Raw genomic sequence first — 25,564 nt, forward strand, 5'->3', positions numbered from 1 at the left:
GCGCTGCCCAGACCCCGACCGAGATCAGGGCCCCGTCATGCCGGGCGCTGCCCAGACCCCGACCGAGATCAGGGCCCCGTCGTGCCGGGCGCTGCCCAGACCCCGGCCGAGATCAGGGTCCCGTCACGCCGGGCGCTGCCCAGACCCCGACCGAGATCAGGGCCCCGTCATGCCGGGCGCTGCCCAGACCCCTACCGAGATCAGGGCCCCGTCATGCCGGGCGCTGCCCAGACCCCGACCGAGATCAGGGCCCCGTCATGCCGGGCGCTGCCCAGACCCCGGCCGAGATCAGGGTCCCGTCGCGCTGGGCGCTGCCCAGACCCCGGCCGAGATCAGGGCTCCGTCATGCCGGGCACTGCCCAGACCCCGGCCGAGATCAGGGCCCCGTCATGCCGGGCGCTGCCCAGACCCCGGCCGAGATCAGGGCCCCGTCATGCCGGGCGCTGCCCAGACCCCGGCCGAGATCAGGGCCCCGTCGTGCTGGGCGCTGCCCAGATCCCAGCCGAGATCAGGCCCCATCACGCCGCGCGCTGCCCAGACCCCAGCTGAGATCAGGGCCCCGTCGTGCCGGGCGCTGCCCAGACCCCGACAGAGATCAGGGTCCCGTCGTGCCGGGCGCTGCCCAGACCCCAACCGAGATCAGGGCCCCGTCGAGCCGGGCGCTACCCAGACCCCACCCGAGACCAGGGCCTCGTCGAGCCTGGCGCTACCCAGACCCCGACTGAGATCAAGGCCCCGTCGAGCCTGGCGCTGCCCAGACCCCGGCCGAAATCAGGGTCCCGTTGTGCCGGGTGCTGCCCAGACCCCGACTGAGATCAGGCCCCGGCCGAGATCAGGGCCCCGTGGTGCCAGGCGCTGCCCAGACCCCAGCGGAGATCAGGGCCCCGCTGTGCCAGGCATGGCACAGACAGCACCAGAGACAGTCCCTGCTCCAAAGAGCTCCCAGTCTGAACAGACAATGGGGAAACTGAGGCAAAGGGGGGGGAAACAGCAGATAATCCAGGTGTTCTGACCCCCTGTCACCGAGTCCCCGGGCCATGCTCTGGAACAATTACACCCCCTTATCCCACCACCTAGAGACTTAAGAAATGCATAGGTGAAACTGAGGCACCCCTACAGTATTCAGAGGAAACATTAAGAACAGTCCCACTTCGTCACACCCCCACTCCCAGTCCCACTGCGCTACTCACCAGCCTCCCCTGACTTGACTGGGAGTTCAGCACACATGGGTTTCACCCTGACCAGGGGTCTGAACTGTCTGGCTGGCACGAGGCTCCCCGGCTGGCCAGGCACAGCCAAGGAGCCAAGCAGGACCCCAGAGCGGGTGTTTGCTCCGGGCTGGGCAGAACCCACAGGCCAGGGAGGGAGGGTGGCCCAAGCCCTGCGGAGCATCGACCGGCGATGGGATCCAGGCTCAGCTGTGAGCCAATCGCCCTCTCCGAGGGGCTCGGATCAGTCCTGAGAGGAGCCCGGGATGGGTCCTACATCTCCAGGGAAGGGCTTTGCCAGGAGTCCCAGGGCCTTTCCCCAGAGCTGCTTCAGCTCTGGCTGTGCTATCTCCAGACACTTTGTGGGGGCAAACCCAAGCTCCCCGCCTGCCCCAGGGACATGGGGAGAGGCCGTGGGATGGGAGGCCCTGAAGAAGGAAGCTCCCAGGTCCTGGCAGGCTCGGCCCTCCTGCAGGGCGGGAAGAAACGGGGCAAAGCACCCGGTGAGGACTCTGGAGAATTACCCACAATCATCCGAGCGGGCGGAGACGGGCTCTGACCTGTCTGTGCAGCACCTGGCACAGGGGGTCCTGCTTCAGGACTGGGGACCCCCTGAGCTGCCGTAGCACGGACCAGACCAATCGAAAGCATTAGGAACAGAATCACTGGGCCCCGGCCTGCCAGCGTCCCTTCGTTCCCACAGCCACTGCTGCCAGGACCACCATCACCCAGGCCAGGCCGCTGTACCCGGCCCAACAGCGCGAGAGACAGAACAACCGGCCCCAGCTCGTACCCAGCGCCCACCACTGGGACCTCCAAGCGCCATACAAAGCAGGGTGGGCGTATGACCCCATTTAACAGCTGGGCAAACTGAGCGACCGAGTGCAGTCGAGAGCTCCCTGGTCAGCCGGTGCCTGGGCAGAGCCGGGTCTCCTGACCCCCAGCCGGCTCCTACCCACTGGGCCCCAAATTCAATGCGGGATCCACACGCACTCGCTTTGGCCAGGGCGGGCCCCAAATCGAGGGACACAAGCCTCGCCACATACTCTTTTAGGGCGTAATTCCAGCAAATGAGGCCAAGTGGCCTAGTTTTTAAGCCTCTCCTGGCAGCCGAGACAGGAGGTTCGGGACGGCCCAGGAGACGGGGCAAAGGAGGGCAGCGAACTGAGCTGGAATGAGCAGACGACCGATGCCCAGGCCAAGGCAAACGATTCAATTAACCCCGTGCCTCGTTATTCGTTACAAACGCACCCCACAACAGTGGCTCTAGCCGGTGGGCGCGGATAAATATCCTGACGATTCCACTGTAATCGAGGGTGGAAGAAGATTAGCGGGAGGGACACCTGGCCTGGAGAGGTCAAGGGGAACGGAGACGCGGGGGTGGCAGCTGCCGACCCGACCCACCGCACGGAGGGGAGAGAAGCACTTCACTGGCAGCCCAGGGCCTTTCATCTCAGACGTCAGGGTTCCCCAGCACCCCCCACACGCAGGAACCGGCTCCTGTCCATCGGGGCACCTGTACCCCCATCACCGCAGCCTCTGGGCGCCTCCCAGTCCCGAAGGGACGTCTCCTCCCTCTGCCCACGTGGCACTGTTCTGCCCATTGCCCGGGGGACATGGAGAGACTCGGGCCCAGGGGCACTCGTACCTGACCCCTACCAATTTCGAGGGGCTCTGGTCCCGAACCCCTCAGGGAGCTTGTGAGAGGTCACGGCGGAGTCCGTGGTGCAGTGGGGGACTGAACCCGGGTCTCTGGTGCGTGGGTGGGACAGGGGCTGACCGGAGCCTGGGCCCGGCGGGGTCACGGGGTGGCTAAGCAGCACTTGGCCCGGGGGGGGCAATCCCCCAGAAGCAGCCCCCTGGGGAAGTCGCGGCCCAGCTGGAGGGGACAGCCAGGTGGCTCGGGCCGGGAAGGGGCACGTGCCAGGCGCTGTGTGGGGCCTACTTGGCTCTGAGCTCTGCCATCTCCTCCTGGGCGCGCTCGCTGTAGGGGCTGCCCTGGCGCACCAGGCTCTCCCCGGCCTGCAGGGCCAGCGTCGTCCTCGGCATGCTCAGCTCCATGGTGGTTACGAAATCCTTGTGCTTCTTGATGGCCTTCTCCACCGCCTCCACCGTGGTGGGGAGCTCCGCGTGGGCCAGGGTGGACTCCTGGGGGGGAGCGGGAGGGCAGGGGTTAACACTCAGCGCTTGGGCAGCCTGCAAACCTCCCCCCGACCACACACTCCCCCCACCGGCCCCCCGTAGTGGGAGGAAACTGAGGCACAGAGGGGGAAGCCACGTGCCTGGGGTCACCCAGCAGGTCATGGGATAAAGCTGGGAAGAGAGTCCTGGCACCCAGCATCCCCCTCTCCCCGGTATAACCACTAGATCCCACTCCCCTCCCAGACCTGGGGGTAGAACCCAGGAGTCCTGGCTCCCAGACCCCTGCTCTAACCACTAGTCCCCACCCACTCCCCGAGCCAGGGATAGAAAATCCCTCCCCGTCTTTCCTTCTCCGCCATGTTTGGGGCCATGCGCACAGCGGCCCCACTGCCAGGCAGCTGCGCTCAGAGGCGCCTGGCAGCCGTCGCTCTGCGTTGGCGTCAGTTGGACGCAGGCCGCGGCAAATGCCAGCTCCCCCGTTGCCAGCCTGAGCGGAGGAGCAGAGCCGCTCCCCTGGGCTCAGGCCTGGCTCCAAGCCTGTGGGCTTTGGGTCAAGCCCCTCATGCTGGGCACCGCAGGGGGGCCAGAGACGGGGAACCCGCAGAGACCCGCGCGATTCCCCGAGCCTAAGTCCCAGCTGATGCCCTCAGCCCCAGGCGCTGCCCCGGAAGAGCAGCTCCCTCTCCGCAGGGATTCCCCTGGCCTTGTCTGCAGCCAGCTCTGTTGGAGCTGGCCCTGCAACCACCCCGGAGCAGAGCTTCCTCCCAGTAACCGTCTGCCTGGCCTGCCCGGAGCGACACCTGGAGCGGGAGGCGAGGGCACGGGGCACTGACATAACTGCCCCCGACTGGCTCCAGCTAGGGCCTCCTCTTCCCCCCCGCTCCTGGGAGGCTGGGAGCTGGCTGACGGCTGGGGGATGCAGGACACACAGAGCCCTTAGCAGCCCCCCGGCCGTCAGTGGGACTTGCTCACAGGCTCAGAGTTGTGCAGCTTCTTTCAGGGGAGTCAGGAGACCTGGGTTCTGTGCTCAGCTCCGCCACTGCCCTGATGGCTGACCTTGGGCAAGTCCTTTCCCTCTCTGGGCCTCAGTTTCCCCTCCCACTCCTGGCCTATTTAGACTGGAAGCCCTTTAGGACAACACAGGTCTCTCACTCTGTCTGGGGAGCACCCAGCTCGACGGGGCCCTGATCTTGGCTGGGGTCTGGGTAGCGCCCGGCGCGACGGGGCCCTGATCTCGGTTGTAGCCTCTGGGTGCTCCCATAATACTCATCATAACTCACAAGTGCTTTCCTGAACTGGGTCCTCACTACAGGCCCTGACTCCCCAGTTTCTGGGCTGCCGGTTGCTCCTCTGACAAGGTTGAGCCCCCATTTTAGCCAGTGTTTATTCCTAATCCCCCCGCAGAGCCTGGGGCTCCATTTCCTGCTGTTCTGGATACTCTGGGCTGGGAAGAAAGGGGGTGGTGGGGAGCGGTGGGAACAGGGCCCTTGGGGCAGGAGCCCACCCTGTTCAGATTTCGTGCACTAAGGGGCCGGTTTGATGATCCGTGTCCCAGCTCAACAACCGGCCGACAAATCATCCACTCGAACCCAGCTAATGCAGCTTCTGGCCTTTCTCCGGCGCCGGGGTGCGCGTAATCGGGCTTTAGAGCCCAGCTGGGAACCCGGGGAGCGACTCAGCCGTAACAGACGCCAAATAGTGACCAGCAATGAATTAGCCATTCGTATTTAGGAATAACTAGCAGTTTTGTTGGGAACACTGGGGCATGGCCACTAGGTAACTGGGAACACTGGGGCATGGCCACTAGGTAACTCGAGGGGATGGAAGACCACGAGTGTCGATGAAGCCCCCTCGCACTAGGCCCAGGTGTCCTTGGCCCCCCCTCCTGCCTGGAGACACTCGCAGCAGCTCTGTGTACTAGGCCCAAGTGTCCTTGGCCCCCCCGCCTGGAGGCACTCGCAGCCGTTATGCTGAGAATCTGCAACAGTATGTTGCAGAGTCAGACTGCCTGAAACTAAGCAAGGCCAAACAGGGGAGATATGGAAGAACAATGCTGAATAAAGCAGCTTTATGTAGAGTTTAACAAATGATACAGAGAATCAGGGAACTAGCTGGGAACTGGATTGGCTGGCTATATGGATACTTGGGGCAGCTTGCTATTGGATAAGTATGCTGGGGAAAAGGATGTATAAAAGCCTGTGTAACTTCCTGCTCTGTGTGCAGGATTTGAGATTTTATTCTCCCTGTACCTTTTTGCAGCTGCAAATAAACTTTTCTGCTTCTCCACCCCATTGTGATTATTGGGTGTAGCACACCAGGTACCGAACCACTCAAGCTGTTGTTCAGCCTCTCGGCACTGGGTGCCGGCAACAGTTTGATCAGTATTGTTTTCTATGTAATGCCATTAGCTAGCTAGTGGTATTTGTTAAGTATTAATTACTCATTGGTATTTGATAATTTGCTAATAAATGTATTGCTAATTACCAAATGCTAATGAATAGTGAGCAATATCTAGCATATACCAATTAATAATTATCAAATAGCAAAAATTATTAGCAGTTAATACATGGCAAAATCCAATAATTATCAAATACCATTTAATTATTAGGAATGAATACTTAGATACCAAATAGTTAGCAAAGATCAATAAATTAACAATATTTAGAAATAGCCAATTACCAAAAATCAGTAATTAGCCATTCATTCTTAGCAGATACGAATAGTTTGCAAAGACAATACATGAGCAACTGATATGAAGTAATAACTAGCCAAAGAGATATCAATTAATAATTAGCAAATACTTAATACTGATTAATAGTAAAGCTCAGTAAGTAACTTAGCTAACTGCAATCACTGCAAATTAATTCTTGGCCAATGGCAATTAATATGTAGCAAATAATTACCAAATATTAATAACCTTGCAGGATTTAGCAATCATTGGCCAGTCATCTCCATTAATAAGGAGCCACTGATACTTAACAAATGCCATCCATCGCTCACAGATATAACCAGCAGTTCGTCCTGGACAATAGCAATGCATCAGCCATGGGTGATTAGCAATGCCCCGCGGCGACGCACCCTGCCGAGCAGCCCCGCCCCGTTACCTGGTTGTACAGACACGCCTCGGCCTGCTGCACGTCCCTCAGGAACAGGTGGAAGACGTGGGCCTGGACCAGCGCCACCCGCCGGCTCTCCCACATCTGCAGCAGCTTGTTCCAGCCCACGTCCAGCTTCTGCAGCCAGTGCTGGAGCGAGAGGCAGGGGACGTCGGCCTCTTCCAGGGCCAGCAGGTCGCTGGCCTCCTGGATCGTGGTGTAGTCCTCCTCGTAGCGGTCAATCTCCTCCTTGAGGGCCACATGCTGGCTCAGCAGCCGCTCCGCCCCCGCCAAGTTGCTGGGAAGTTCTTCCGAGGCCACGGCTGCCTGAGTCTTCACCAGCCAGGTCAGGAAGTTGTCCAGGTCCTGGATGAACTGCTGCAGCCGGCGGGCCACGGAGAGCGAGTCCTCGCAGCCCTGCAGGGTGCTCTTCAAGGCCTCCCACTCCTCGCTGATCTCCTCGAAGTGCAGCAGGACGGCCAGCGCATGGGCCGGGTGGGAGGTGGCCAAGGCTTCCCCCTCCTGCTGCAGCTCGAGGAGCTTGGGTTCCAGCACCACCAGGGCAGCCTCCATGGTGGAGAGCTTGCGCTGCAAGGCCAGGACGCCACCCAGGTCGCCGGTGCTGCACTGGCTGGCCTCCACGGCGCGGCGCTTCTCCCGGATCTGCGCCTTGATCTCGGTGCACTCCAGCAGGTAGTTCTGGATCCTCAGGACGGAGCTGAGATGGTCCTTCCTCTGCTCCAGCAGCTCCACCACCCGGTTCCACCTGGGCTCGCCAGACACAGAGAAAAGCCCATCAGCGGCTTGGGCACGGCCATGTGGCACAGGCCCTTCCCCGCACGCCGGAGGCGCTCGGCTCGCCTTCCAAACCACCCCCCGGAGCCAAGGCCGGTTCAACCCCGGCGGCTGTGGAGAAAAGCTGGGAAAGGCTAAAAACACCAGGCAGCAAACGAACCCCAACAGGAATTCATCTGAAAACAATACATCCCCTGATACGCAGACCAATCTCCTGACCCACGAGCTTTGCGTGCTGGGGGCTGGCAGAGATGCAGCCGGCTGGGGAAGGAGGACGGCCCGGCCCGGTGGTGAGGGCTTTCGTCTGGGACCTCGGAGACCCCGCGGCAATTCCCTGCTCGGCTCTAGGAGCCCTGGGGCCCAGATGCTCAGAGTGTTTCGGCACTTTGCTCCCGCTGGGCCGTCTTGCCATGGTGTGGAGCTAATCCACCTCCCCGAGAGAGGAGCTGGGTCGCGGGAGAAGCCCTTCCAGCTACACAGTGCTGGCCAGCCTGGGGCTTTGGTTGGCATAACCGCCTGGCTCAAGGGGGTGGATTTCCTACACCCCCGAGTGAGCTCTTCACACCGATGTAAGCGTGTAGTGGCCTGTGTCGTGCTGTGCCTCAGTTTCCCAGCTGTGCCAGGGTAATAGTACTGCCTGCCTCCCAGGAGTGCCCAGGCCGACGGGCAGGTTGCCGGGTACAGCCGAGGTGGGGCCGTAGACAGGAAGCTGGTAAATGTGCAGCGTCATTGTCAAATGCCAAGCCAGAGAGAACAGGACGGAGGCAGTTAACAAATGCGGATAAAAACGGGAAAAAATCGACTACTTTGGTCATTTTCCAAGAACATTTTTCATTGAAACAGACAATTTTGGACAAAACAATGTTTTCTGGGGGGTTTTGGATTTTTTTTTTAAAGCCAATTTTCATGTAAAACCCGGTTTGGGGACGAGGAATGTTCGCCCCGCTCTGCTCCGTGGCTTGATCTCAGCGGGCTTCAGATCCGGACCGCGGTTTCCTGGACAGGGGGTGCGGGAAAGGGGGTGGGGGTGGGTGCGTGTGCGTTCCTTGCCACGGCACGGCTCCGTCTCCCTCTAGTGGCTGTGTCCCGAGCGCGGCTTACGAGTCACCTCTGTGGTACCAGACCGGGGCCATTAGCCCAGACAAAGGGGCTGTGGCGTTGAGGGCCCAGAGCTGGACCCCCGCACGGCAGCCAGGGGCTGCGGGCACCATTACACGTGCCTCAGGCAAACGGCAGGAGACACAGCTCTGCGTTTCCAGCGACCTCAACTCCTGCAGCCTCCGTGTTCAGCGCCCAGCACGAGGGGCCGGGGCCGACATGCCAGGGATGCTGGGTGCCACTCTCAGTGCTCAGCAATTTCTGCCAATCAGCCCCCTCAGGAGATGCCTCCCGATGGAGCCCAAGCCACCGAGGAGCAATGGTCCCACGTTGCAGTGGGGGAGGTCTCAGTAGGAAACGCTATTTCACTAGGAGGGTGGTGAAGCACTGGAAGGGCCCCGTGATCACAGCTGTTCTGCCAGCATTTCCTCTCCTACCCCCGCCCTCGGGGACCCTAGAGCTGCCAGTGTGAACCCCTAAGCAGACCCCACTTCAGGGGGCCCATGAAAAGCCGTTGGAGCGGTTCCCGATGCTGCTGGGACCCAGACACATGGCCCTGTTGAGTCCCATGGAAAATGAGCCGGCCGGAGCCAGCCGTGCGCCAGGGAGGAGGAGCGGGTGGGCGGGAGGGCGGCTGGAGGTGTTCAATACACCCGCAAAGCAGCACCATGTCCCCGGGCAGACGGACAGACCCCGTCTCAGCTGCCTGGCACTCCCAGGTCTAGCCCATGCTGCACATGGGCCCTTGGCACGCTCCTGGCTCCCACCCACCGACCCTGTGGTCTCTGGGCCAGGGAACTGGGCAGCGGGTTACCCAGCGAACAGAGCGGACAAGCCCCAAGCCCCCAGGCCAGGTGCCCGTCGATCTCCGGGCATGGGCAGGGCCGTTAGCCGTGTGATACAGACGCGGCCTGGACACACGCCGTAGAACTGATCCATGAAATTGTTTTTAATTGTTCACTTTATTAACAGAACTTCATAAGTAAAGTTTTATGAATGAAACTACATCCATTCATAAAACCAGGTACCCCAAGAACTGGCTAATTGAGTTTCATTTTCAATCCAATTGCTGCTTAAATCACTGAAACTTGCACGGCCTCAACATGGGAACGTCTGCTCCCTGTTTGCCGTTCCTTACACGTGGCCATGGTGTAACCCAAACTCCACTGTACAACGCTCACTTCATTTTCGCTAAACCCTGCTGGAACCTGATGAGTGTAGTTTCGATGCGGGAATGAGGGATGGATGGATGATGGACTCAACCTCCAGCCCCAGCCGGTCCTGATAAAATAAAGTGTAAACACCAAGGGCTGAAGATGCAGACAACAGCCCTGACAAAGCGAGAAGAGTCCACCCTCAAAAGAAAAGAACAGAGGTACAATTGAAGAATCATCAAAGCCAGGTCCCAGGCTGAAAGTCAGGTCTGCAAGTGATGGGTGATCACTCACTCCGGACCCAGAGCAGCCTGACACAGCAAGACCTGTAGAGTCTGGATTCAAACTAAAGCCTACAAACAGGATGGGGGAGATGGAAGACTGTCCCGGAGTGTGGGGGAGTCCAGGCCCTGCACCCCTCTTCCTGGGATTCACTGAGACTCTCAGCCAGCCAGTAACACAGAAGGTTTATTGGACAACAGGGACACAGTCCAAAACAGAGCTTGTGGGTACAACCAGGACCCCTCAATCACGTCCTTCTGGAGGAGCAGGGAGCTTAGACCCCAGCCCTGGGGTTCCCTGCGTTCCTCCACCCAGCCCCAAACTCAAACTAACCCCCCCCAGCAGGCCCCCTCCTGCAGCCTCTGTTCACATTCCCGGGCAGAGGTGTCACCTCCCCCTCCCCCTCCCGGCTCAGGTGACAGGCTCTCAGGTCTCCCATTGAAACTCCCCTGCCACATTCCCAGGTCAACCCTCCCCCTCCCTGCTGCCTCACGACTTTGGAGGGTAATACCATATGAACTGGAACCATAAACTCACTGAACATTAAATCCCACCAAATGAGGGTAGATCCATCCTCATCATCGTATCCGCTCATTATACTCCACACCTGAACATAGCCATTACATGGACAACATACCCCCATCGCTCAATGTCTGTACTTTGACCCGTTAAACTTTCACCCCCAATCGGGGAGATGGCAGATTATGTATTCCTTATGCCATCCGCTCCTAAACCGAATTTCGCACCCCTTGATAATCTGTACCTTATTCCCTGATAACCAGAAACTTCTATGCCTAAACTCTGGGCCGTTTTCTTTTTACTTCAACATTATCTTAATAAAATTATTAATTCTGCTGCCAACATGGAAGGGCATCGGTGCATGCGCAGCAGAGACCCAGCCCTTCCTTGAGCCCGGCTTTCCTGGCCAGTTCGCCGCCACAAGCCACCAACTCGAGCTACATTCAGGACTGGTAACTATCTAGCAGCTGCAGAACAGTGTGTGTACATTGTGTGTGTGTATTTACATTGTGTTATTCTAATAAACGTGACATCTTGTCTTGTCCCCTGAAACGATCCTGTGCAGTTTTGTCTGTATAACAACGTGGAGACCCAGAGAGCTGGGAATTGAACCCAGCCCCGCCTCTGATCCTGAGGCCCCCCTTCCGAAGCCTCCCCCAAGGCCCGCAGAGCGCAGGCTGCCCCGGCCCCACGTACCTGCTGTTCAGGTGGTCCCGACAGGACTGCACCTCGGACGCGCTGGGGTGGCCGCCCTCCACCAGCTGCTGCACCGTCTCGTTCACGTCCAGGATGCGCCCCATCACGCTGCTCATCTCCTGGTCCAGGCTCTCAAACCTGCCCAAGGCGCACAGGGGCTCGTGGATAGAACAGAATCGTACAGGGCATTCAGAACCCCGGCGTCCTGGCTCCCCACCCTTTCCCCCTCCTCCCAGAGCTGGGAATGGAACCCAGGCGTCCTGGCTCCCAGCCCCCTGCTCTAGCCACTAGGCCCCACTCCTCTCCCAGAGTTGGGATAGAACCCAGGAGCCCTGGTTCCCAGCCCCAGCTCCCCCCCACCCCCCGGCTCTAACCACTAGACCCCTCATCCCCCCAAAACTAGAAATGGAACCCAGGCGTCCTGGCCCCCAGCCTTTCCTCCCAGAGCTGGGAATGGAACCCAGGCGTCCTGGCCCCCAGCCTTTCCTCCCAGAGCTGGGAATGGAACCCAGGCGTCCTGGCCCCCAGCCTTTCCTCCCAGAGCTGGGAATGGAACCCAGGCGTCCTGGCCCCCAGCCCCCCGGCTCTAGGCCCCAGCAGGGAACAGACCCGCGAGCCAGACCTGTGCTTCACCACTTCCACGTCCTCCAGCTCCTGGGGCGCGTGCATGCCGGAGAGCCATTGCTCCTTCTCGTCCAGCCAGCCCTCGCAGGCGCGGACCTCGCCGAACATGCAGTGCACGGCCAGGGCGTCCTGCAGCCACTGGTGCCGCAGCACGGCCACCTCGGCCACCTCCCCGTAGAGCTGCTCCACCTCCACGACGCGGATCTGCGCGCCCAGCAGCTGGCGGTGCGGGGCGGCCAGGCGGGCCAGCTGGGCGCGCAGGGCCAGGACGGGCGCCCGGTGCCGCTCCAGCTCCTGGGCCGCGGCCGCCTGCTTGCGGAGCAGCGCCCGGCTGGAGCACTCGTCGTGCCCGAAGTCGTCGCTGGAGGCCAGGCGGTAGCTGTCCCGCAGCCAGGCCAGCAGGTCGTCCGTCTCTGCGCTGAACCGGTAGAAGCTCAAGGCCTCCTGCAGCTTCTGCTGGTGCGTCCCCGTCACCTCCTCCAGCCTCTTCCAGCCCTGCTGCACCTCCCGCAGCTTCTCCTCCAGCTGGGCCGTGCCGGGGCGCTGGGTGGCCAGCAGCTGCTCCCCCTTCTCCACGGCCTGGTGCAGCAGGGCCCGGCGCCCACCCAGCTCCCCCAGCATCAGCTTGTGCTGCCCGCTCAGCTGCAGGACGCTGCTCAGGTCCCTGCCGCACGGCTTGGAGGCCAGGATCTGCTCCTTCTCCCGCACCCAGGCCTCCGCCTCCTCCAGCTCCTGGAAGAAGGCCCACAGGTGGCGGGAGGCCTCCAGCTCCGTGCGCCGCTGGGCCGCCTGCTGGCGCAGCTCCTCCAGGCACGTCTGCACGTGGGTCACGCGGTTACGGATGATCTGGGGGTCGCAGGGCTGGTAACCTGGGGCAGGGGAACAGGAGAGACGACGGGCCCTGCTCTTAGCCACTGATTGCTGCTGTGGAAGAGCTGCGCCACCAGGGTCCTGGCTCCCGGCCCCCTGCTCTAACCACTCAGTCTGACTGCCCTCCCAGAGCTGGGCTGGAACCCAGGAGTCCTGGCTCCCAGCCCCCTGCTCTAACCACTCAGTCTGACTGCCTTCCCAGAGCTGGGCTGGAACCCAGGAGTCCTGGCTCCCAGCCCCCTGCTCTAACCACTCAGTCTGACTGCCCTCCCAGAGATGCAATAGAACCCAGGAGTCCTGGCTCCCAGCCCCCCCTGCTCTAACCCACTAGACCTAACTCCCCTCCCCAGTACAGCCCTCGTCTGTTCTGAAAATTGTCTGCCTGCCCCCAGATCTTGTTCAGGAGCCGGGTGCCCATGGCTTTGCACAGGACTCTCTCCCACGGTGCCTTGGGCACTCAGTCCCCGGGCCTGGCCTGTTGGCTAGAGACCCAGAGAACCCAGGAGTCCTGGCTCCCAGGCCCCCCACCTCCATCTCAGCCCACCTGGGCCTGCACGTTCTCTGCAGAGGGCGCGGGCTAGGAGATGTCCCAGCCGGCTACAGGAGCCACGCTCCGCTCCTGAGCGAGGTCCGGGCACCGGGCACCGCTGGCGAGGGGACCAGTGGCTGGGATAAGCTGCCGTTCGGACCGGCGCAAAGCGCGGCCCGGCCCCGCCGCCAGGCGGCCCCACCGCAGGGGTCAGGGGACCCTGCCGCAGCCCGCGCTTACCCTCCAGCTCGCAGAACTTCAGGGCGGCCTGGTTGAGAGCCTGCACCCGCTCGCTCTGGGCCGCCACGTCGGCCTCCAGCAGGCCGTGCTTCTGCAGCAGGTCCTCCACCTCCAGCAGGTGCTTCCCCACCTCCCTCGACAGCAGCGGGGCCTGGCGGGACCAAGGGCGGGCGAAGCCGTCACCGCTGGGCGGGCGTCCAGTCGCGAGCGACCCCAGGCGGGGCGGCCTCTCTGTTACGTACAGCACCTGGCACCACGGGGCCCCGAGGCCCTATCGTAACGCCCACAGGAAGTTACTGGCCTGGCACGATTCTCTTCTTCCAGGGGCCTGATGGTGGGACTCTGGCCGGCCAGCAGCCAGGGGTAACTCGGGCTGGCCAGCGGCCCGGGGGTCAGGTCAGTGCTCGGGCTGGTGGCCAGGGGTCAGGCCGGCCAGTGGCCTGGGACTAGCAGCAGGTGGGTCGGGGCTCAGGGTGGCTGGCGTGGCTAGGGCAGGTCATCTGGCGGGGCCGGGGCTCAGGGCAGCTGGGGTGGGCGGGCCGGGGCTCCTCTGGCCACGGGGGGCTCGGGGCTCTGGTGGGCGGGGGCCGAAGCAGCAAGACAAGGGTTCGGGTTGCCAGGCATCCGGTCGAAAAGGGATCCTGGAGGCTCCGGTCAGCACCGCTGGTAATAGTCCGGTCAGCGGCTCCAGGGCTAAAGCAGGTTCCCCGCCTGCCCTGGCTCCGGCCGCCAGGTCCCTGCAGCCCCTAGGCCCATGGGCAGCCAGGGGGGCACCGCGTGCGGCCCCCGCCCCCAGTGCCGGCTCTGCAGCTCCCATACGCCGGGCGGCTGCAAGGACCTGGCAGCCACTTCCTGGGAGCTGCAGTAAGCGCTGCTGGGACCCCGAACTCCCTTCCACACCCCAGCCCGGAGTCCCCTCCTGCACCCAAATTCCCTCCCGGATCCCACTCCCTGCAACCCCCCTCACGACCAACCACGGCCCCAGCCCCGAGCCCCATCCTGCACCCCAAACCCCTCATCCCTGGCCCCACCCCAGAGCCCGCACCCCACAACCTGCCCCAGCCCAGTGAAAGTGAGCGAGGGTGGGGGATGGAGCAAGTGGGGGCAGGGCCTCGGAGAAGGGGTGGGGCAGGGGTGTTCGGTTTTGTGCGATTAGAAAAATGGCAACCCTAGCAGGGGAGAGGCTTGGGTGGAAGGGGAGGAGCCGGGGAGCTAGCCTCCCTGAAGTGGGGGCTCAAGTGCCACACCCAGAGGCTCCAACCGAGATCGGGGCCCGTCGCGCCGGGCGCTGTACAGACACAGGCTGGGATCGGGGCCCCGTCGCGCCGGGCGCTGTACAGACACAGGCTGGGATCGGGGCCCCGTCGCGCCGGGCGCTGTACAGACACAGGGTGAGATCGGGGCCCCGTCGCGCCGGGCGCTGCACAGACACAGGCTGGGATCGGGGCCCCGTCGCGCCGGGCGCTGCACAGACACAGGCTGGGATCGGGGCCCCGGCGCGCCGGGCGCTGCACAGACACAGGCTGGGATCGGGGCCCCGGCGCGCCGGGCGCTGCACAGACACAGGCTGGGATCGGGGCCCCGGCGCGCCGGGCGCTGCACAGACACAGGCTGGGATCGGGGCCCCGGCGCGCCGGGCGCTGCACAGACACAGGCTGGGATCGGGGCCCCGGCGCGCCGGGCGCTGCACAGACACAGGCTGGGATCGGGGCCCCGGCGCGCCGGGCGCTGCACAGACACAGGCTGGGATCGGGGCCCCGGCGCGCCGGGCGCTGCACAGACACAGGCTGGGATCGGGGCCCCGGCGCGCCGGGCGCTGCACAGACACAGGCTGGGATCGGGGCCCCGGCGCGCCGGGCGCTGCACAGACACAGGCTGGGATCGGGGCCCCGGCGCGCCGGGCGCTGCACAGACACAGGCTGGGATCGGGGCCCCGGCGCGCCGGGCGCTGCACAGACACAGGCTGGGATCGGGGCCCCGGCGCGCCGGGCGCTGCACAGACACAGGCTGGGATCGGGGCCCCGGCGCGCCGGGCGCTGCACAGACACAGGCTGGGATCGGGGCCCCGGCGCGCCGGGCGCTGCACAGACACAGGCTGGGATCGGGGCCCCGGCGCGCCGGGCGCTGCACAGACACAGGCTGGGATCGGGGCCCCGGCGCGCCGGGCGCTGTACAGACACAGGCTGGGATCGGGGCCCCGTCGCGCCGGGCGCTGTACAGACACAGGCTGGGATTGGAGCCCCGTCGCGCCGGGCGCTGTACAGACACAGGGTGGGATCGGGGCCCCGGCGCGCTGGGCGCTGCCCAGACACAGGGTGGGATCGGGGCCCCGACAGCGCCTGCCCCACGAACTCGCAGTCTGAGCAGACCGTGGGGGGAAATGGGAGCCCAGCCAGGGTGAGGGACGTACCCAAGGTCCCAGTTCCCAGCCTGGTGCCCCAGCTGCCGGCCCGCGCTGCAGCTCTGCCCACAGCAGCCTCTCTCCGCCTCTGCGGACTTGGCCCCCCAGTTCACACAGGAGCCTTGGCTCCCCCGGGTCCTGGGCACTGGGCCCAACCCCTCCAGGCCATGAGCAGGCTCCCCGCTTCCCCCCACTCCCTGCCCACCTGCATCTCCTCCATCCAGCCGATCATGGAAACCATGTCCTGGAAGATGGTCTGCAGAGCCAGGCTCTGCTCCAGGCGGGCCCGCCGGGCACCCACCAGCTCGGTCAGCAGCCCCCACTGGCGCAGGATGCTGCCCTTCTGGGCGCTGATGCGCCGCACGTCGTAGTAGCCCTCAGCCTCCAGGGCCATCGCCAGCTCCGCCACCACCTGGATGCGCTCCTCATAGGACGAGACGTCCGCCTCAATGGCCTCATGCTTCTTCATGGCCGCCTCCGCCGCCGGCAGGTCGTAGCCAAAGTTGTCCTGGGGGCAGCGGGGGCATGAGAGAGAACACAAGAGCGGCCAGACCGGCTCAGAGCAAAGGTCCCTCTCGCCCCGTATCCTGTCCTCCGGCAGTGGCCAGTGCCAGGGGCCCCCGAGGGAACGAACAGAACAGGGCAGGGAATCACCGAGTGATCCATCCCGTCACCCATTCCCAGCTCCTGGCAAACAGAGCCCAGGGACACCATCCCGCCAATCCTGGCTAATAGCCACTGATGGACCTGTCCTCCATGAACTCATCTAGTTCTTTTTTGAACCCTGTTACGGTCTTGGCCTTCACAACATCCCCTGGCGAGGAGTTCCCCAGGTTGACTGTGCGTTGTGGGAAGAAATACTTCCTTTGGTTTGTTTTAAACCTCCTGCCTGTTCATTGCATTGGGTGACCCCTAGCTCTTGTGTTACGAGAAGTAAATAACACGCCCTTATCTACTTTCCCCACACCGGTCATGATTTTACAGACCTCTGTCGTATCCCCCCAAGTCGTCTCTTTTCTAAGCTGAAAAGTCCCTGTCTTATTCATCTCTCCTCACGTGGCAGCCGTTCCAGCCCCCGATCATTGTTGTTGCCCTTTTCTGAACCTTTTCCAATTCCAATCTACCTTTTCTGAGATGGGGCGACCACACCTGCAGGCAGGATTCCAGCTGTGGGCGTCCCATGGATGGATATAGAGCAGGGGGTCTCAAACTTGAATCACCAGGAGGGCCACATGAGGATTCGTACGCTGGTCCGAGGGCCCCCGCCCCCCACTCCACCGCCGCCCCTGTCTGCGGGGTGCAGCAGGGGTCTCAGGGCAGGGAGTTGGGGTGTGGGGTGCAGGAGGGGTTCGGGTTCCGGCCTGGCACCGCTTACCTTGAGCGGCTCGGGGAAGGCAGGGGCGCGCGCCGGAGCCAGGGTAGGCTCCCTGCCCCAGCCCCGGCCCCACGGGTACCCACAGGCAAGAGCAGCTCCCGAAGTGCTCAGCTCCCCCTCCCCCGGGGCTGCAGGGGCAGCGCGGAGCCCTCAGCACCGAGGGGTTGGCAAATCTGCGGGCCGGATCCAGAGCCCCGAGGGGCCGCGTGTTTGAGACCCCTGATGTAGAGGCAACGTGATATTTTCTGCCTTATTATCTGCCCCTCTCTTAATGGTCCCCAGCGGTCTGTTCGCTTCTTTGGCTGCCGCTGCCCGTGGGGTGGATGTTTCCAGAGAACCGTCCGCAGTGACTCCAAGATCTCTCTGGAGTGGTAACAGCTAATTCGGACCCCGTCATTGCCCATGTGTAGCTGGGATCATGTTTCCCCTTGTGCACCACTTTGCATTTCTCAACGCCGCGTTTCATCGGCCCTTTTGTGGCCCAGGCCCCCAGTTTTGAGAGTCCCTTTGTAGCTCTTCACAGCCTGCCTGGGACTTCACTATCTTGAGTAGTTTTGTATCATCTGCAAATTTGGCACCTCACGGTTTACCCCTTTTTCCAGATCGTTTATGAACATGTTGAAAGGACTGGTCCTAGTGCGGACCCCTGGGGGACCCTGCTATTTACCTCTCTCCATGCTGAAAACCGACCATTTATTCCTACCCTTTGTTTCCTGTCTTTCAACCAGTCACCGATCCAGGAGAGGACCTTCCCGCTTCTCCCGTGAGGGGCCAGCCGGGGCACGAGGGAGGGACCGGGCCGCTGGGGCTGTATGTCCGTGAGAGCGGGACTAACCACTAGCCCCCACTCCTTTCCCAGAGCCAGGGAGAGAACCCAGGAGTCCTGGCTCCTAGACCCCTGCTCTAATCACTAGGCCCCACACAGGTGCGGCACTGCCCGTGGGGCAGTAAGGTCAGGGCTGCTTTGCGTCCTGTTTGTCTCCGGTGCCATTGGGTTCGCCTGTGGGCCCCGGGGGGCTGGGTGGGCCCTGGCGGGGCTACGGGAACCCGGGGCGGGGACCTCACCTGCGCCACCAGCCGCTGGTTCTCGCTGAGCCAGGCCTCCCGCATGCCGGCCTTGTGGTCGAAGCGCTGGGCCAGCAGCTCCAGCTTCTCCTGCCGGACGAGCTCGCTGCGCAGCGACACCTCCCGCTCGTGCTCCACCTTCTCCAGCTGGGCCCAGGCCTGGGGGCAGCGCGGGGCTCAGAGGGGTCAGGGCCGGGGGCCAGCGCTCCCTCGGGGGGCCCGGGCTGTCCCTGGAGCCCAGGAAGCCCTCGGCCCCCAGCCCAGGTTCCCAGCGCTCTGGGGGCCTGGACTGGCCCAGGGGCGGCTTATGGGTACCATCCTGCCCAGAGCTTGTGAGGGGCCCCGATCCCACGGACAGGCCCCGAGTCCCAGCGGATGCAGACAGGGCCTGGTGCAGGGCACCAGTGCGGGAGAGACCACAGGGGAACGGGTCTGTGTGAACCCTCTGACCCCTCTGAATGGCCCCATTCCCCCATAGATCCCCACAGCGCCCCCACACTCCCTCAGCTCCCCCGCACAGCTCCAGCCCCCGTGGCCCCCCCAGCTGCACCTTGTTGATGTCCGAGATGCCGCGGCCCTCGCCGGGCACGTAGAGTTTGCGGCTGAGGCCACGCAGTTTGCTCTGGATGCTGAAGAGCAGGACCTCCAGGTTCCCCTTCTCCTGGAACCTGCCGAGGGAGCCAGGCCAAGCATTACGCCCCGCCCTCGGCTCCCCCCTCCAGCCATTGCCTCCCCCCGTCTCACCCCCGTCTCAGAGCCCCCCCGCCCAGGGCTTCTCCCACGGATCAAACAACTCCCGAGTGGTTCGGGCTCTTCCCGGGGCCCGATCTGCCCTGGGGGATTCCTGGGGGGGGGTCAGGGGCACCTCGTGCCTGGACGCCCCGGGAAACTCTCAGCCCAAGGACGCCTGCAGCCGGCTGGGTATAGAGACCCCACTTCCAAACCCGCGTCTACACTGCGGCTCCAGCCAGGCTAGCTGCACCGGTTAGAATCCGGGGGAGGAACCACCCGGCATTCTGCCCCCGCCTGCGTGGCGCCCCCCGCCCGGCCCCCACCCCATTGCCCCGTGCGTCGCAGGCAGCCGCTCACTTGACCGGCTTCTCCAGGGTGCAGAAGGTGGTGAAGGTCTGGAGCTGGTGCTGCACCCCGGCCAGGGAGTTGGCGAACTTCTGGTTGCTGATGATGGCGACGGTGCGCTCGATCCATGCCAGCAGCTCGGCCGCCAGCCGCTCGTACCGCCCCATGAGCGCCTCGAGCTCCACCGCCTGGTCCAGCACCTGTGGGGCGAGGTCATCGCAGGAGTAAACGGGCCCTGCGCCAGGCACCGGGGCGCCTCGGCTCCTGCCCGCTGCTCCCCGTCTGCTGGAGACGCCGTCGGCTCCCAACCCTTCAGGATGCGCCCTGGTGCAGCCAGGCCAGGCAGGGCGGGTCTGTCCCCCTGCAGCAATCCCAGCGCGGAGGCGGCTCTCCCGGCCTAACGGGGCTTTAGACCAGCACATGGAAAGGACTAGCCACGTTTATACTGGTCCAACCGCATCCCGCGGCACCGCTTCAATCGCACCAGCAGAGCCCAAGGGCTGATCTAGTCCAGTCTAGATGGGTTCTCCCATCGCCGGAGCAGCCCGGCCCTGGCACCCCCTCTGCATGCGGGTGGTAACCCCGGGGGGTTCTGGGTGTGTGCAGCGCCTGGCACAGGGGGGCCCTGGGCTATGGCTGGGGTCCAACGGCAACACGAATTATAACAAAGCAAATGCATTTCACGGCAGAGACCCTGGCCGAGATCAGGGCCCCGTCGTGCCAGGCGCTGCACAGAGAGAGAGTACCCCAGCAAGCTCACGGACTAGACAGGCAAGGGCGAGGTATTTCCCAGTGCGGACAGTGCCGTTTCCATCCCCCTGGTTCCCATGTGCTTGGCCGAAGCTCCCAGGGAAAACCCACCAGGCCCCTCCACCCTCCTTGGAATCTCTCCGTCCTTCGCCCCCCTGCTGCGGTGCCTATGAAACAGGACGACGCGCCATGAAACACGGGCCCAGAGAGGGGACAGTGACTTGGCCGATGTGCAACACAGCAACGCTGCCTGAGTCTGCAGAGAGCCTGTTGCTGGGAGTCCCCTCTCGGATCTGATCCCCCCAGTCTGCCCCGAGCGTGAGTGACGCAGCGACGCTGCCTGGGTCTGCCGAGAGCCTGCGCCCGTCGCTGCGGGGGGCTGCCCTAAACAGACCCAGTCCTCCGGGGCACAGTCTGTTGGCCATGCTGCCGCTCTGGGAGTGGCCCGCAGTGCGGAGGTATCTGCTGGCCGTCCGAGACTAGGGGTACCCCGCTGGCTTCCCCTAGCCCCACACTGCTCCCCTGGCAGTTCAGACAGCCCGGGTACGGTGTGGTGCCCTCCCCCCAGTTTCTCTCCGTAGCCTGGCGGTCCTTCGCCGTGGCTGCCCTGTGCAGGGGCAGCTCTGCCCCGGGGCTGATGAAGATGCTGCCAAGGAACGGCTCAGATGGGCGTAAAAGAGCAGCTGGCAGGGCCCAGCTGGCAGCAGTGATCTCGTCAGCAAGGCGGCGGGGGCCGGGGGGGGGAAGCAGCTGGCGCCTTCCCTGGGTGCCGCCCCGAGAGCGCCCCCTGCTGCCCACCAAGAACCAACGGCAAAGGCTGCTGCCTCAGGAGCTGTGCCCGCCTGGCTCCACCCCGGCCTCGCTGGGCCAGACAACACCCTGCCTGCCAGCCCCTTCCGGGATCAGCTCGGACCCCCCAGAATACCCTCGCCAGGTCATAAATTAAACCACCAGCAGCGGGCTCCAGACACAATTCAACCCAGCCCCACCATGCCACTTGCGGGGAAGGGGGCTCTCTGACTCGGCAGCACTTCACACTCGCCTTGCACTAGTGTGATTGGCCGCACGAGGGGAGCTGGGCCCATTATGGGCACTGGCAGCTCCCAGGTAGGCTCAGGGTCAAGTCCAAGTAACTCAGCGAAAGGGAGCGCGGGGGCAGATGGAGGAACAGGAAATGTAAACCCCACGTCTACAGGCTCCAGGGGTCACGGACTGCATCAGAGCTCAGCTGCCAGAAGTCGGTCCAATAAAAAATACAACCTCACCCACCTTGTGTCTAAAGAACCAGCAGGTTTCCAGCTCACACTCAGGAAGAAAAGCTCAAAACGTGTGTGAGCAACGCAGCGACGCTGCCAGAGTCTGCTGAGAGCCTGAGCCCATCGCTCTGAGGACTGCAAACTGCCCCCTACATCTCAGCCCCACTGCTCCGGGACACAGTGGGGCCCCGACCTTGGGTCTGCGCAGCACCCGGCACAAGAGCGGGTCCCATTCTCAGCTGGGCTCTTTGCAGTCCGCCATGATACGATGCTGCAGTGCGCCAGGAGCCGCACACAGCCATACCCCCGTTCCAAACCAAGGGCGTTATTGCAGATTAGGGACTGGCCCTTGTTTAACATCCCATGAGGAATCGCGGTCGCCCTGCAAACAGGTCAGCGCCCTCTGCGGTCCCCCAGCAGGACCCAGAGGTAACCGTCGAGACCAGAGCCCACCGGCAGCGTCCCCCAGGCACCCACCTTCCCAATCCTCTTCCCCTCCACTGCGAGGGCCTTCATTTTGGAGAAGTAGTGGTAGAAAGAGACCACGTAGGTGATGATGGACTTCTCGTCCGGGTTCTCCATGTTCACATCTGCCGGGGGGGAGAACCGAACCGCTCAGCAGAGACGTCAGATCTGCCGGCCGAGCGCCCGAGATCAGCGCGAGTGACTTAGCTGGTGCCTGTTCTTGCAGCTCTGAGCACCTCGCCACCTGGACTGATTTTACCCCCCAGCCCCCGGGGCGGCCAGGCCAGGCTAGTCTCCCTGGGTCATAGGCGGGGAACCGAGGCTCCCGGAGGCCACATTATTATTATTAGGTGTACTACGGGCGTGCCCAGATGCCCCAGCCATGCAGCCAGCCCCTACCGCGCTAGGCGCTGTACAAACACAGCCCCTTCCCCAGAGAGCCCCCAGTCCGGGTGTAAGACAAGTGACAACAGGCCGACGGGGGAGCACAGGGCACGACACAGCGATACCAGCGAGCGTGGTGAGCGGGGCTCTCAGCCAACCAGCACCGGCTGCTGTGGGGCTCACCGGGTGACCAGACCCAGGGCGGAGGGGAAGAGGCTTGGCCACGGTCACTCAGCCTGTCAGGGGTCTCCGACCCCCAGCTGCTGTTCCACCCCAGAGGTGGCTGCACCGCGTGGTGTGACCCTGCTCCGTCTGAGACAGGGAGTTACCTTCCGGGTCCAGCAGCTTGGTCAGGCCCAGCTGCTGCTCGGCCACGTTGAAGGCCTGCTGCAGGTTGTAAGTAGCGTTGGATTTGGTGAGTTTGCTGAAGTCGACGATCTCCGGCCTGGGAATTCAACACAACACCTGATGGACCTTCAGTGGGACGTGTGGGGCAACGGGATGGGCCCCTGGCGTAGAGCCATTTATCCTGACTCCCACCCCCCCTCTAACCACCAGACCCCACTCCCCTCCCAGAGCCAGGGAGAGAACCCAGGAGTCCTGGCTCCCAGCCCCCTCTCCCCGCTCTAACCAACAGATCCCACTCCCCTCCCAGAGCCAGGGAGAGAACCCAGGAGTCCAGGCTCCCAGCCCCCCTGCTCTAACCACCCGCCCCCACTCCCCTCCCAGAGTTGGGGATAGAACCCAGGAGTCCTGGCTCCCAGCCCCTCTGTTCTAACCACTAGACCCCACTCCCCTCCCCGAGCCGGGAACTCTCCATTCTGTTGCCCTGATGTATTCCAGAAAATCAGACCCCAGCTGGGAAGCTGCCAGGGAATCAGAAACAACCCAAAAGACTTTGGAATCCAGACCCCAGGGAGGGGGGAGCACCCAGCCCCCCACCACCTGCCAGGAGGCAGCCGCCCCCACACCTGTGCCGGTGGATCAGGGCGTTGAAGGCCAGCCCGTCCCTCCAGCTGGTGGTGAAGTTCTGGATATTCACTTCCGGGTACCTGGAGGAGGGTCCGAAAGGAGGGGTAGGGAAAGAGTCAGTACAACCGTGCGCAGAATGACCACCCGCCCGCCCGGCCCACCACGGCTCTGCTCGGGGCATCTGACTCGCAGCAACCCGGGACAGCCTGGGCTGATCAGAGCCACCCTCCATCTAGCCCAGATGCCGGGGGGATACGGCCTGGGATCCCAGCACCCACTGCACTGGGGGATACGGCCCGGGATCCCAGCACCCGCTGCATCGGGGGGATACGGCCCGGGATCCCAGCACCCGCTGCATCGGGGGGATACGGCCCGGGATCCCAGCACCCGCTGCACTGGGGGATATGGCCCGGGATCCCAGAACCCACTGCACCAGCCGGATACGGCCCGGGATCCCAGCACCCGCTGCACTGGGGGATACGGCCCGGGATCCCAGCACCCGCTGCACTGGGGGGATACGGCCCGGGATCTCAGCACCCGCTGCACTGGGGGGATATGGCCTGGGATTCCTGGCACCAGCTGTTCCAGACCCAGAACCAGCCGCCAAACCCAAAAACTGACCATCCGCCCAACTCGCACCTTGGTCCAAGCGACCCAGCTGTGAGCCCAGAGAACACCCAGTCCCTTCGCCCGCCCGGTCCCTACGCCTGCCTGGAGAATGCCCGGTCCCTACGCACGCCCAGTCCCTACACCTGCCCGGAGAATGCTGTGATGAAGCAGGACTGTTCTTAATGTTTCCTCTGAATAGTGTGGGGTGCCTCGGTTTCCCCTAGGCAGTTCTTAAGTATCTAGGGGGTGGGATAAGGGTGTGTGATCCTTGCAGAACCCTAGAGGGCAGGTGTGTGCAGGGGTCTGGACACAGAGAATGGCCGACACCCTGTTTCCTGGTCACTGATGGCCTGGGCCCTTCCCCCCTGCAAGGTGAGAGCTAAAGGGTTGGAGAACAAAGGAATCCGGTGACCTCCTGGCCCGGGAAAGGGACAAAGCCCAGGGGAGGAGGGGCTGGAGAGAGTCAGTTTGGGGCTGGCTGGGGACGAGGAGTGAAGTGCAGACATGGCTGTCTGGCTCCCTGCCCCCCAAAATGGACCCAGCTGAGGGGTCCTGTTCTCTGCACCTACAAGCTCTGTGTTAGACCATGTTCCTGTCGTCTAATAAACCTTCTGTTTTACTGGCTGGCTGAGAGTCCCGTCTGACTGCGGAGTTGGGGGGCAGGACCCTCTGGCTTCCCCAGGACCCCGCCTAGGCAGACTCGCTGTGGGAAGCGCACAGAGGGGCAGAGGAGGCTGAATGCTCTGAGGTCAGACCCAGGAAGGTGGAGCCGGGTGAGCTGTGTGTCCTGCAGACAGGCTGCTCCCAGAGAGGAGACTCCCCAGAGCCCTGCCTGGCTTCATAGGGAGCAGTTCCAGAGCCTCGCCCAGGGACCCCGTGACAAATGCCCAGTCCCTACACCCGCCCGGAGAACGCCTGGTCCCTATGCCCACTGATCTAGGGACCACCAGGCAGAGCCCGCCCTGCCAGAGAGCACAGCAAGGCCCGGCTCAGGCCCGGCTCCCTGGGCCACGCCAGGAGGGAAGTGAGGAGTCACGGCCCTGGGCGTGTCCCGTGCCCCAGGAGGGACGCCCCGTGCGAAGGCCAGCTGGGAGCTATGGGGGCACCCGGGCAGCTCCAGGGCCCCTCACCCTGCCGTCTTCATCTGGCACCAGAGCAGCAGCGCGTCCTTGGCCGAGCGGGTCTCCCTGTTGTCTTCCGTCTCGATTTTAATCACCTGGATCTGGGCGAAGGGGGAGGATGATTGACACACGCGCCATGGAAATACTCAGCCCTCCCCCGCCGGACACCTGGGTTCCACTGGCCACTCCCCTCCCCCTGCTCCACAAGTCCTGCTGGGGAATCCCCTTAAGACACAGCTGCACCACCTCTGCCCCCATGCCCGGCCCGGGGGGGACCCCTGTGTGGGGTCAGCAGGTGTGTCTGGCCCTTTGCCACCCACCTGGCTGGCTGGGCGGGGGCAGTGCCCTGCGATCTATAGGGGGATCACTTCGCCGTTGGGATGCAGCCACCTCTGGGGTGGACAGCAGGGGCTGAGTAACAGTGCACAGCGGAGCGGGGCATGCAGGGGAGGCAGGGAGGGGCAGAGCGCAGTGGCCTGCCCTGGGGCTGGTCTGTCCCCAGGGATCTGTCACTGCCCCATGGCACCAGGCGCCAGCCCCGCCGGCAGGGCAGAGCGCCCCACATCTCGCTCCCTGTGGCACAGCGCCCCCTGGAGCCGCCCCCTGGAGCCACCCATCCCACCTGGAACCGCAGGATGATGGTCCAGACGAGCCCCAGCGTCAGGCGGTGGTTCCCGTCCACGATGTCGTGCGAGCCGACGTTCTCCAGGTGCACGCGCTGCTCCTTCAGGAACTGCAGGGCCTTGTCCACGTTCTCCAGCGAGTGGATCCGCATGCGCCCGCGTGTCGGCTTGGGCTGGGGGGCCACAGGGAGGGGCCTGAGCACCGCGCCTCTGG

At 63.5% G+C, this 25,564-nt stretch overlaps 1 protein-coding gene across 1 annotated transcript in view; it reads right to left on the minus strand.

The window, feature by feature from the left end:
- Positions 1 to 25,564, minus strand: part of SPTBN4 (spectrin beta, non-erythrocytic 4) — a 53,091-nt gene that overhangs the window by 16,188 nt on the left and 11,339 nt on the right. Inside the window, exons 4-17 of the mRNA XM_073322379.1 lie at positions 25,350 to 25,523; positions 24,737 to 24,828; positions 22,997 to 23,077; positions 22,355 to 22,470; positions 21,654 to 21,766; positions 19,183 to 19,370; positions 18,644 to 18,761; positions 18,094 to 18,252; positions 15,859 to 16,161; positions 13,253 to 13,403; positions 11,612 to 12,482; positions 10,990 to 11,127; positions 6,455 to 7,211; positions 3,154 to 3,356 (exon numbers count right to left, since the gene is read on the minus strand). Coding sequence (XP_073178480.1) covers positions 3,154 to 3,356; positions 6,455 to 7,211; positions 10,990 to 11,127; positions 11,612 to 12,482; positions 13,253 to 13,403; positions 15,859 to 16,161; positions 18,094 to 18,252; positions 18,644 to 18,761; positions 19,183 to 19,370; positions 21,654 to 21,766; positions 22,355 to 22,470; positions 22,997 to 23,077; positions 24,737 to 24,828; positions 25,350 to 25,523 — 3,464 coding nt within the window. The remainder of the gene's footprint in view (positions 1 to 3,153; positions 3,357 to 6,454; positions 7,212 to 10,989; positions 11,128 to 11,611; positions 12,483 to 13,252; positions 13,404 to 15,858; positions 16,162 to 18,093; positions 18,253 to 18,643; positions 18,762 to 19,182; positions 19,371 to 21,653; positions 21,767 to 22,354; positions 22,471 to 22,996; positions 23,078 to 24,736; positions 24,829 to 25,349; positions 25,524 to 25,564) is intronic.

The sequence above is a fragment of the Lepidochelys kempii genome, chromosome 23 (genome assembly GCF_965140265.1).
Source record: "Lepidochelys kempii isolate rLepKem1 chromosome 23, rLepKem1.hap2, whole genome shotgun sequence".
In the NCBI taxonomy this organism is placed as follows: Eukaryota; Metazoa; Chordata; order Testudines; family Cheloniidae; genus Lepidochelys; species Lepidochelys kempii.